Here is a 12,723-nt window from a genome sequence, read left to right as displayed (position 1 = left end):
GTTTGTTTATGATTTCAGTTGGACAATCTTGTCTAGTGTGTATTGCTAGACGACTTTCTATAACAGAGAAGACTAATACCATGCTGGGCATTGAACAGTTTACTACAAAACAAGATACTAACGGAAAAATACTCGCATTTGATACAAGGTATGTCAGGGGAGACAAATCTTCATAGACTATGTAAATTTACATTCAAACACATTTGATACAAGGTATGTCAAGGGAGACAAATCTTCATAGACTATGTAAATTTACATTCAAACACATTTGATACAAGGTATATCAAGGGAGACAAATCTTCATAAACGATATTAATTTACATTAAAACGCATTTGATACAAGGTATATCAAGGGAGACAAATCTTCATAGACAATGTTTATTTACATTCAAATGCATTTAATACAAGGTATGTTAAGGGAGACAAATCTTCATAGACGATGTAAATTTACATTCAAACGCATTTGATACAAGGTATATCAAGGGAGACAAATCTGCATAGACGATGTTTAAACATATTTATTTATAGTAGACTGGGAAACAAGTTGCAACTTATACTAATCCCTTTCCACATCACGGGTGCGAGTGCCTTTTTTTTTAAAATCTACATGGGTGTCTTTAAGGTGTAAGAGATATGTCTCCCTCTTAACATGGGTCAGCTATTTATCGTCCCCTTTGGAGGGACTATCATGGTTTCTTTATAGACAATGTAGATTTACATTCAAAACTAAATGTAGCACATCCAAATTTTTCTCATATTTTCTTAATAAAATTAAGCGTTTTTTCAAAAAATTATGCGAAGTTTAGCATGATTTCAAATAAAGCCCTCTCTTTTTGAATTCTCAACCCAGCCTGATGCATTCGTTGAAAAACTGGTAACTGAATCATCATTAAAGGTAGAAAAAATACTCTTAGAACCTCTTTTGGCACTACTACGAATTCATTATCATTCTTTGGATACCAATTTTTGTGTATTTTATGGGTACAGTTTAACCTTTAAAATTAATGTTCAACTAATGACAAATTTGCTTTAGGCTTGTATACAGACTTTAGCAAAACCAAAAATTTAAGGTGGTATCTAATACTACAGGGAGATAACTCTGTAAAGTCAGTTAATCCTTTTAATTATGTTGTGATGTATAAGGAATTTTAAGCTTCTCAATGATCAAAATTGGTGTTTGTCAAATTGCTATGTAAACAGTGAAATATATTTCTGACAAAACGGTTGGTTCAAATTTTTTAAAATTTTTATATTTTTGTTAAAGTGTCAAAGTAAATACTTAGTCAAAATTTTATGAAAATTAAACAAGCCAAATTAATTTTAGTGAAAGTTTTGGGTACCACCTTAATATCTTAAACCATGTTCACATTTTCTTTCATCCTTGTAAAATGAAAATAAATGAATTCACAGTATTACAACTACTAGTTGTTACAAGGGAGACAAATCTGCATGAACTTGTGATACAAGTATACAGTTTGTAAATTGTAAGACTGGGTGATCTTATAGTGTTTTTATCTGACTGTTTCTGTATTGGCCCTGTGTCTAGAAGAGTCGGGGGGACAATATAGTTCATAGAATATCTATAGCTGAGCCAATACAAGAACATCCAGAGCCTCACTGTTATTAAAGATGTTTGCTGCTCAGTTTCAAAATAAATAACTTTCCATAAAACTAGTATATATTGATGGGGGATAAATTGAGGAATAAAAAATGCCAAAAAAAAAATAGGGGTCAATGTGCTTGTTATCGAGATATAAGCCAATGGAATTTTGACAGGGAAATGTTCTCTCTTGACTTTTCATAGCTTTATCATTGACCAGTTAAAGTTCTCAAATACTACTATAAATAAATAAAATTTTATTACAAGACTTTTATAAATGGCTTATAATTATACATGTAAATGATTTATAAAAAAAAAATGGGGGTCCATGGGGAATTTTGTTTTAATGCATTTAAATGGTTGAAACCAGAGGATTTCAAAAATCTGACAGAAATTCCAAAACATGTCAAGCAAACATCCTTAAATGATTCTAATCCTTATAAATATTAAATGAGAAAGCTGCCACAAATCAGAAACAATAAATCATATCATTTATATGATGCATTTTTTGTCAGTATTGAAGAAACTTCAGATTTCTTGTCTAAGTACTGAATATATGCTGAATATATGCTGAATATATGCTGAATATAAAAAAATGTTTTTTTATTGTGTTGCGGGAACTTCAGATATTTTAAGTAAATAGTAGACAAATATTCATACAAGTGTAAATACGTCTTGCTGAAGACACAAATAGACCTTGGTGAGGAACTTGTGCTCTTTAAAGCCTCTTGTTACTGTCTAAATTTGTATTTATCATGCTTATGTGAAGATTTTCACAGTTTTTCCTTGCTTTTGACAATTTGTGCACAGCAGGTGACATTTTTCAAACATAGTTTGACCTTTACCTGTTAACTTTTACGTCATTTGTCTCTGGTTGGGAGTTGTCTCATTTGCAATAATAACACATCTTCTTATTTATATTTTGTTCTACGCATGTGATCTCAGATGGGGAGTCTTCTCATTGGCAATCATAGGACATCTTCTTACTATTAGTTCCCGAGGGTATCACCAGCCCATGGCATGAAAATACGGATTTTTTGTGTTATTAAAATTTGCTGTTACAAAATATTATAAATTATTATAAATTAAGGAATGTATCTCCCTCATGCAAAGCTCTGATTCCTTTCACGGATTTGGCTATACTTTTTGGACCTTTTGGATTATAGCTCTTCATCTTTTATATAAGCTTTGGATTTCAAATATTTTGGCCTCTAGCATCACTGAAGAGACATGCATTGTCAAATGCTCATCTGGTGCAAGAAAATTGGAAACGTTAATTTTATTCTTATTTATATATTGTTCCACCTCATGTGATCTTAGATTGAGAGTGTTCTCATAGACAGTCATACCCCCATCTTCCTATATATTTTTTTATTAATATTTTTATCAACAGTAGCTTCTTTGTCATTTGGTGTCTGTTGGAGAGTTGTCTCATTGGCTATCTTAGAACAACTTATTTATATATTGTTCCACCTCATGTGATCTTAGATGGAGAGCCATCTCATTGGCAATCATACCCCAGCCTTCCTATTTTGTTTATATATTTATCAACAATAAATTTTACATCATTTGGTCTCTCGTAGGGAGGTGTCTCATGGGCAATTAATTAGAATTGTTACTGTCCATCAGATTGTCTTTTCTGATTTTTTTGCAGACAAACCAGACATATTTCTGTGTCAACAGTTTATTTGACTGTAGAATATAAACCCCTTGTTATTTTTGTCACAGATCTTCTTAATTATTTAAATGAATGATGCAATGATATATATTTAATTACATTTTATATAAATTGTTATATGGTATGGTCATAGAAACTTTTGAATTAATTTCACATCCATTTGTACTAATTTGATACACTATATTTTAAAGGAAATTTGATGTGTAGCAATAGAATGCAGAAATAACATTCCTCTCTCCACCCAGATTTTTTTTTATGCAGACATCAGAAAGGAATTAAGTTGTGTTAACTTGAAGTTTAAAGCGCCATTATTAAAAAAATACTGAAAGTCATATTTTACTTCCTCACAGAGTGACAATAAACACCTTTAGGTCGACTTTGGAATTAAAGCGCCATTATTACAAAAATCACCGAAAGTCATATTTTACTTCCTCACAGATTGACGATAAACACCTTTAGGTCGACTTTGGAATTCAAATTAACACATTTTAGTTTTCCATATGTCAGTGTTATAGTTAAGGATCCTTCTTACTCCTAAATGAGGATTGACGCCTATATAGGGGAGAATATTAGCATGGCTACATTTTATTTAATTGTTTCCATAGTAACGATCGTGATGTTAACGCAATATGTGAGTCAGTATGCTAGTAACGCTAAATTTTAGTGAAGATCACCTAATGAGGATTGTTTTGTCGCAGCTTGAAATGTCGAGTAAAACCAATTATGATGCTACAATAAATTTGATTTAGGTCTGTTGTGTGAATCTCATTGGTAGAATTTGAGAATAGCTTTGTGGATTAGAAAAGTTTGTTGTGTGAATCTCATTGGTAGAATTTGAGAATAGCTTTGTGGATTAGAAAAGTCTGTTGTGTGAATCTCATTGGTAGAATTTGAGAATAGCTTTGTGAATTAGAAAATTCTGTTGTGTGAATCTCATTGGTAGAATTTGAGAATAGCTTTGTGGATTAGAAAAGTCTGTTGTGTGAATCTCATTGGTAGAATTTGAGAATAGCTTTGTGGATTAGAAAAGTCTGTTGTGTGAATCTCATTGGTAGAATTTGAGAATAGCTTTGTGAATTAGAAAAGTCTGTTGTGTGAATCTCATTGGTAGAATTTGAGAATAGCTTTGTGGATTAGAAAAGTCTGTTGTGTGAATCTCATTGGTAGAATTTGAGAATAGCTTTGTGGATTAGAAAAGTCTGTTGTGTGAATCTCATTGGTAGAATTTGAGAATAGCTTTGTGAATTAGAAAAGTCTGTTGTGTGAATCTCATTGGTAGAATTTGAGAATAGCTTTGTGGATTAGAAAAGTCTGTTGTGTGAATCTCATTGGTAGAATTTGAGAATAGCTTTGTGGATTAGAAAAGTCTGTTGTGTGAATCTCATTGGTAGAATTTGAGAATAGCTTTGTGGATTAGAAAAGTCTGTTGTGTGAATCTCATTGGTAGAATTTGAGAATAGCTTTGTGAATTAGAAAAGTCTGTTGTGTGAATCTCATTGGTAGAATTTGAGAATAGCTTTGTGGATTAGAAAAGTCTGTTGTGTGAATCTCATTGGTAGAATTTGAGAATAGCTTTGTGGATTAGAAAAGTCTGTTGTGTGAATCTCATTGGTAGAATTTGAGAATAGCTTTGTGGATTAGAAAAGTCTGTTGTGTGAATCTCATTGGTAGAATTTGAGAATAGCTTTGTGGATTAGAAAAGTCTGTTGTGTGAATCTCATTGGTAGAATTTGAGAATAGCTTTGTGGATTAGAAAAGTCTGTTGTGTGAATCTCATTGGTAGAATTTGAGAATAGCTTTGTGGATTAGAAAAGTTTGTTGTGTGAATCTCATTGGTAGAATTTGAGAATAGCTTTGTGGATTAGAAAAGTCTGTTGTGTGAATCTCATTGGTAGAATTTGAGAATAGCTTTGTGAATTAGAAAATTTGAATTGCAAAACTGAGGTTGAAACAATTTTTAAGTTAAAAAAAATTTGTCTACTGTAATAGATAAGTGTTTGGTGTTGAGATTAAGTGAAATTTAGAGAATGTTTATATGATACTGAAAGGACAGACAATAATAGTGTGTTATCTCCCTTTATTTTTGTTTCAGTGGAATAGCACCAGGATCTCAAAGCTGTCCAGATTTTAACGGACAAAACATTCAAGAATTTTGTCATGTGAATGATGTTCAAAATTTAGCCAAACATTTCCAAGAAGGTAGGTTGATATACTGTTGATTCATTTTTATTCGTGGGGTACCAATTTTCATTGATTTCTTGGTTGAAGGCAGTGATATTGTTTGCCTTAAATTAGTGGAGAATGAAGGCTTTTTCCCCTGAAGAAAAATCCCAATTTGAAAAAAAAAAATGGCTTAAGATTATTCACAAGAAGACAACTATTTCCCAAACCTTGCAGTCTCAGTAGTAATTGTGCAGGAATTCAAACTGAAAAAGACTCATTTAAACAATTTTCTTGCCTAAAATGACTATTTGTGCACATTTGAGAGTCTATTTATGTATCATCACTGACAAAATGGGGTCTTATTTTAAAGCAGAGTTTGACTCTTGAAAATGGGTCTGTAAATTGAAGTTTCAGTAAAATTTTTGGTTTATTTTAAATTTTCCAATTAGATGAAAATGATGCATATTTTCCCAATAAAAAAGGGTACAGGTAGTTTAAAAAAAAGCAAACAATATCACTGTCAGATGAACCACAAATTAAAATGTTCAATGATGTAAAAAAAATAAAAAGCTTGTAAAGAGACCTAAGTAAAACCAAGATATTGAATACTCACGAAAAATTAGGACTCCAAAATATATATTTGTGATAAATTTGCATAGGTATGAATAAATGGAAGAAAATTAAAATCATTACATTTTTGTGCCACAATTTTATGTGAAAGTTTGTCCAAAATGTTTTTTAGCCGTTATTACTCAAGCCTAGTTGTACAGAATTTCTATAAAATTTACGTGAACATTTGTGTGAACTTCCCATACTTCTGCAGCAATATCATTTCATAAACATAGATAAAATTAAAAAAATGTTTTGCCAATTTTTATGGCACTGCCGCATAGGGTGAACAATAAGGTTCCCTAGTCCTTTCTATGACTGAACGTACCTTTTGCACGTCCTAAAATTGATTTCTGTTCTCTAACAACTTTGCCTCAATCAAATGTTATAAAACTTCAAACACTATCCTTATTATCACTATACACAGATCAAGTGAGGAGAATATGGGTGATTTCACTTTCCTGGTTTTCCAGTATTGTCCAATTATGAAATTAAAAATTGCTGAATTATTGCCATATATTTATAATTGGGGTCACATTTTTCTTTATTATTTTATTGAAACACATACCTCTGATTTTGAGGTCTTAAATGAAAAGTTTTGCCTTATTTGATAAATTGTTTATGTCCTTGGTGAATAAAAAATCACAATTACATTTATTATTAGGGCTAGTGCCTGTGTACTTTTTCCTTCTATTAGTTTTTCCTGGTCTATAGACAAGTTTATTGACCATTGAACCCTTTGGACATGACATATCTTTAACATTATAGACATTTCACTCACAAATATTCTGTAAATTTCTGAAATGTTTCCATAATATGACCGAATTTTAGTTGTCAAATTTTGGCGGATCAGAAACTCAAATTACAGGGGAAGACAATTAAAACAATTTTTAAAATCAATTTTAGTTTAGGAAATATTTCATTTCATAATTTTCCCAATGTAGCCATGAATTTGTTTTATAATTTATAAATGGTCAGTTCTTTCTGCTTTTTGGGATTAATGAGGGCAAAATATAAAGAATAGAGAAAATAGGAACATAAAACTAAAAAAAGAAAAATATGGTCTAAAATTGCAGGAAATGAAGGACCCTCTCTTCTGAAACTCTGTAATATGTTATTTTTGAATGGTTAAAATACAATAGAAGGTAGGAGACTTCTTTCATATAAATGTTCAACTGTACAAAATTTTTAGTTATTAAATGTTTTTACTGCAATAGTAACAATATTACTAATACACCTTCATTTTTGCCGAGACTTGACTTTTCAATATGTGAATGCTATACAACAATTATACACCTCAATTTTTTCAGAGACTTGTAGTTGAAATTTGACTTTTCAAAATGTGACTGCTATACAACAATTATACACCTCCATTTTTACCGAGGCTTATAGTTGAAATTTGACTTTTCAAAATGTGACTGCTATTCAACAATTATACACCTCCATTTTTACCTAGACTTATAGTTGAAATTTTACTTTTCAAAATTTGACTGCTATACAACAATTATACACCTCCATTTTTGCCGAGACTTATAGTTGAAATTTGACTTTTTAAAATGTGAATGCTATACAACAATTATACACCTTCATTTTTACCGAGACTTATGATTGAAACTTGACTTTTCAAAATGTGACTATTACAACAATTATACACCTCCATTTTTACCGAAACTTAATGTTGAAATTTGACTTTTCAAAATGTGACTGCTATACAACAATTATACACCTCCATTTTTACCGAGACTTATAGTTGAAATTTGACTTTTCAAAATGTGAATGCTATTCAACAATTATACACCTCCATTTTTACAGAGACTTGTAGTTGAAATTTGACTTTTCAAAATGTGACTGCTATACAACAATTATACACCTCCATTTTTACCGAGGCTTATAGTTGAAATTTGACTTTTCAAAATGTGACTGCTATTCAACAATTATACACCTCCATTTTTACCGAGACTTATAGTTGGAATTTGACTTTTTAAAATGTTGTCCAGCCCTGGGAGGCATGTTATAATCTGACACTAGTCACATTTATATATAATAAAACATTCAACTGCTAGAAAACCATTGCCATTGGTTAATATGATAGTTGTTTGTTTCATTTTGCCTAGCAACCTGTTTATTACATGTCGATTCCACAAACATTGAAAGGTGACAACTCCAGCGTTGATATCTTTTGAGTGGGAACAAATCGTAAATATTATTTTATTCCTCGATAGAAGACAGCTGAATATGTGGGTTGGCTGAAGCTAAATTCTCAAAATGGCTTTGAATGTAAAACTTTAAAGTGTTATTTAAATAATTTTTTTTTTTCATATTCATTTTTTTAATTGACAACTTATTTTTTTATCTAAGCATGAAGTCTCAATTTTTTTCAAGAATTTTTTTTAGATAATTATGGGTAATTTAAAGCTTCTTATATACCAGTAGTGCCTAGTGGCTTATGTAACATTTTCTGCTTCATCTCCAGAAAATGTTGTTTATTCTAAACTTACTTGTAAGATGTAAATATTATTAATTTAATGTTGCATAATTTTTTTATTTTTTATTTTACACATGTTATTTTATTTTTTCAATAGTTTTGACATTCTTTATCGATATTTTTGTAAAATTATGTTATTTTATATTTCAGTGTTAAAGACTGGATCTAATACAAGTAGTGTGTATAGGTTCAAATTTCAAGACAATAGATATTTCTTTGTACAGACTAAGAGTAAAATTTTCCGCAGTGACAATTGTGAACAAGATTTTATTTTGTCCACACATTCCATTATTCGTGAGTGCGACTCGGAAAATGAACTCAAAGGCTCAGCTTCGACAAGTCTTATGAAATCTATTATAGGACAATCGCAAGTTGCAGGAACTCGTAGCAACCAAAACTTGTCTGGAATATCGTCACAAATGGCGGCACTAGAAACACTTGCATACTCGCAGAGTTCAATGAACCCTAACATGGGGTTAAATAGTGACTTACATTCAATGGATGTGTTGAATTCAAACAGTAACCATGGAAATTGGGATTTATTGCCTTCAGATTTTGAGGCTGTTATTGGAAGTACGAATATGAATTTTAATAATTCAAACTCATCGAGTAATAGTGTTAACTCATGGAGTGACATGTCTCAAATGAAACTCGCTCAACAACAGCAGCAGCATCAACAACAACAACAACAGTTGTTAACGAGAACAATGCTTGCGATGAGTAAAACCATTCGACCGGAAATGTTGAAATTTCAACGTGGAGGATCATTTGACTCAAGTAGTAATAGTGGTCAGAAAAGTCCACGATTTTCACCTAGTCCAGGACCAAGAAGTGCCCCGTTTCAGGTTCCAAGTCAGAGGAATATGATGGGATATCCAAATCAGCGTAGTCCAGGAAGTAGTGTAGGTGGCATGATGTCTAACAGGATGTCACCAGGTATGGGATATCCTCCACAACGGACACCACCTATGTCCAGTCCAGGTACATATTTGCAATTAAGAAATGCAATTTTTGGCGCTAAATAGCACTTTGTTTTTACGAAAATATGTAAATCTGTTAATCATGTTGAAAGAAGTTTTAAGCTTATTACATACATCATGTAAATTTTGATATCTATAAAATTCAGTGAGTTTAAAGATGCTATGGTTTCATTTATTTTCAAGAATACCAATTTTCTTCGATTGAAGGTATTTAATTTTGTGTTTCAACCTAAGTCTGCATTTTTTCTTATAGAAAATATTTAGATTCTGTGGTCCCCTGAACCGATGAAATCAAAGAAAGTTGGTGTCAAACAGTTAACAAATAATCTTCAGTACTGATCTGTTTTTGTTCGATACCAATTTTCATTGTTTTTGTTGGTACAGGTTAACCACAAATTCAAATGTTCAACAATTACATATTTTCAATAGGATATTATATATGTATGCAGAAATTGGCAAAATCATGAAATATCCACGAAAATACTGATTTTCCTCAATCAACCAATATTCATACCCACAAAAAATAAATGAATCCACAGTATACTGTCATTGATACTGATGTTTCTGATATTTAAGGTGGTACCCAAAACTTTCACTCAAATTAATTTGGCTCCTTTAATTTTCATAAAATTTTGTCAAATTATTTTCTTTGACCCTTTCACAAAAATATAAAAATTTCAAAAATTTTGAACCAACCATTTTGTCAGAAAAATTACACTGGTTATATAGCAGTTTGACAAACACCAATTTTGATCTTCGAGAAGCTTAATATTCCTTTCACAATACAACGTAATTAAAACGTTTAACTGATTTTACAAAGTTATCTCCCTGTAGTGTTAGGTACCACCTTAAACTAGAGAATATGATACATCAAAGGGTGACTCCAATGGCCAAAAACATTGGACAGTAAAACAACACACCAACAAAAATTACAGCTAATTTCCTAATGCTTGTAGAGTAAAACTTTGGTTGGCTTGCTTGCTTTGTTTGTATAATTGTTTATACAAGCTTTGTAAATAAGATTTGCATCTTTAAACAATATATATAGGTATTGTTTACCTTTATATATTATATTTGAATTTAATTGGGTTTTATCCTAATATGATTGTACAATATACAAACAAAGCAAGAAAGCTAACCAAAGTTTTGCTCTACATTCATTAGGAAATTAGCTGTAAACATATGAACAAACATGACATAGAACACATTGTCTTGATGGACTGACATGGTACATAAACATAATGTGTGCAGTTATAGCTAATTTCTAATGTACATAGAGCAAGACTTTGTCAGCTTGCTGGCATTGTTTGTATATTGTACAATGGTTATTGAATAAAGTAAAATGAAATTTAAATATAATATAAACAGGTTTAACTATCCCAATGTACATGATATATAATATATCATATATCGTTTGAAGATCATGAAGATGTCAAATCTTATTAACAAAGCTTGGGTAAACATTTATACCAACAAAGCCATAAAAAAATTAGGTTTGTTTGCCCAAACGCTACCTACCCAGAAAAAACTGCCTACTCAAAATGTTTTATTGTCCTGATTTGAAGAAGTTTTTTTAATCAGATAGCCATGAAGACTTTTAAACCATAGATACTATAATTTCTTTTTGTTGAAAAAAAAAGAAAAAAAAAGAAAATGCCTTCCTACCTACCCACTGTCTCAACCTTTGGGTAGGGTTTGGGCAAACCAAAATATTTTTAATTGTGGCCCAAAGCAAGCGAGCCAATCAAAGATTTACTCTACAAGCATGAGGAAATCAGCTCTAAATTAGTTTTGCCTTTACGAAAAACATCGTGCTCTGCCCTTCTATATCATGTCTTAAACAATCTAAATTCTTGAAATATGCATAGGGCTGTTCCATAAAAAGCTGATAAGAATGAAAGTAAATGAATCCACAGTAAACTGTAGCATGTGTAATTTCAGAAATTATTGCATGCATTTATTATTGCAATTTTGTCATTTTAGACTAAAATGCAATCTGAATTTTTGCGATATCCAAAAAATACAGTTAAATTCATACATGTTATAAAAAATAAATAATGCAAGTTCAAATTATTGCAATTATAACCCTGTTGTTTTTTTCCTTAATAATTTCTGAATTTAAAGTTACCAAATATTTGTTTTATTTTAGTGAGTATGACACCTTCTGGTTGGAACAGACTACAACAAAATATACAACAACAAAATATACACCAACAACGTGAATTTCAAACACCAAACAGCTTGCCGCCACTTAGTTTGTCCATGATGTCACCAGGGCAACAAGGGGGCATGATGGGTAGGACTAGTGCTAATCCGTCACCTTCACCTCGGAGTAGTTCCGAATTTCTGTTTTCAAATTCAAGTCAGTCCTCTGTTGATAAAAGGACAATACGAGGTGGTGGTAAATTAAGTGAACTTTTGAGTCACAGCTCATCTAGTGGTTCTCTGATAATTCGGACTAATTCTAGAGATAGTTTATATGATCAGGACAGGACAGACAATAATAGTGTGTTATCTCCCCTTGACAGTCATCAATCCCCACAACCGGGACCAGGATCACTAAGTCCAACGGAAAAACCACAGAGTACAACGTCACATGATGATATTGATATGTTGCGGAAAGGGGACGGGAAAAAGGCACCAAAAAATATCATATTAAAACAATTGCTCAGTCAAGATGAGTCGTACGACGATGAAAAGGACGATAAATCAGAATCAGATATGAATGAGGCGGAGGCCAAGAAACCAAATGCCTTGTTAAAGGTAAGAACATAAATCTGTCCTTTAATGGCCTTTGTGTTTAGGGCCTGCTGAATTCTGCATTTGGGTGGGTATTTTCATGCTTCAGTAATTCCCTATATAAGCAACCAAATTTTCCCCACGAAAGGGGGGCCGGGCCCCCTAGGCCCCCCTGGATCCGCCTATGATGACAATGAAATGCTTTTGACATCCAGTGTCAAATATTACATGCATATCAGGATGAAGAATTGTAATTGTGATATGAATATAAACCCTGCTTTGTACTGGACCCATATGCTGACCCCAATTATTATCCCACTAGCTCACAATAAGAGGACATGTCACCATAGATTTTCCTACTCCATTTTTTCCATTGTATATCCTGCTGGTACAGTAAAACCTGTTTAAACCGAACCTCTGGTTTAGTCAGGTTTTATTGTATTAGGTTTTTAACATCCAGTTGGCCAGA

At 31.8% G+C, this 12,723-nt stretch overlaps 1 protein-coding gene across 12 annotated transcripts in view; it reads left to right on the top strand.

Moving 5' to 3' along the window:
• Positions 1-12,723, top strand: part of LOC134690816 (nuclear receptor coactivator 3-like) — a 167,689-nt gene that overhangs the window by 120,827 nt on the left and 34,139 nt on the right. For all 12 annotated transcript variants that reach the window (XM_063550904.1, XM_063550903.1, XM_063550901.1 and 9 more), the window contains 4 exons: positions 19-148; positions 5,371-5,477; positions 8,686-9,516; positions 11,665-12,278. In XM_063550904.1, coding sequence (XP_063406974.1) covers positions 19-148; positions 5,371-5,477; positions 8,686-9,516; positions 11,665-12,278 — 1,682 coding nt within the window. The remainder of the gene's footprint in view (positions 1-18; positions 149-5,370; positions 5,478-8,685; positions 9,517-11,664; positions 12,279-12,723) is intronic.

This window comes from Mytilus trossulus, chromosome 11 (genome assembly GCF_036588685.1).
Source record: "Mytilus trossulus isolate FHL-02 chromosome 11, PNRI_Mtr1.1.1.hap1, whole genome shotgun sequence".
NCBI lineage: Eukaryota > Metazoa > Mollusca > Bivalvia > Mytilida > Mytilidae > Mytilus > Mytilus trossulus.
This window is presented reverse-complemented; position numbering and strand designations above follow the sequence as displayed.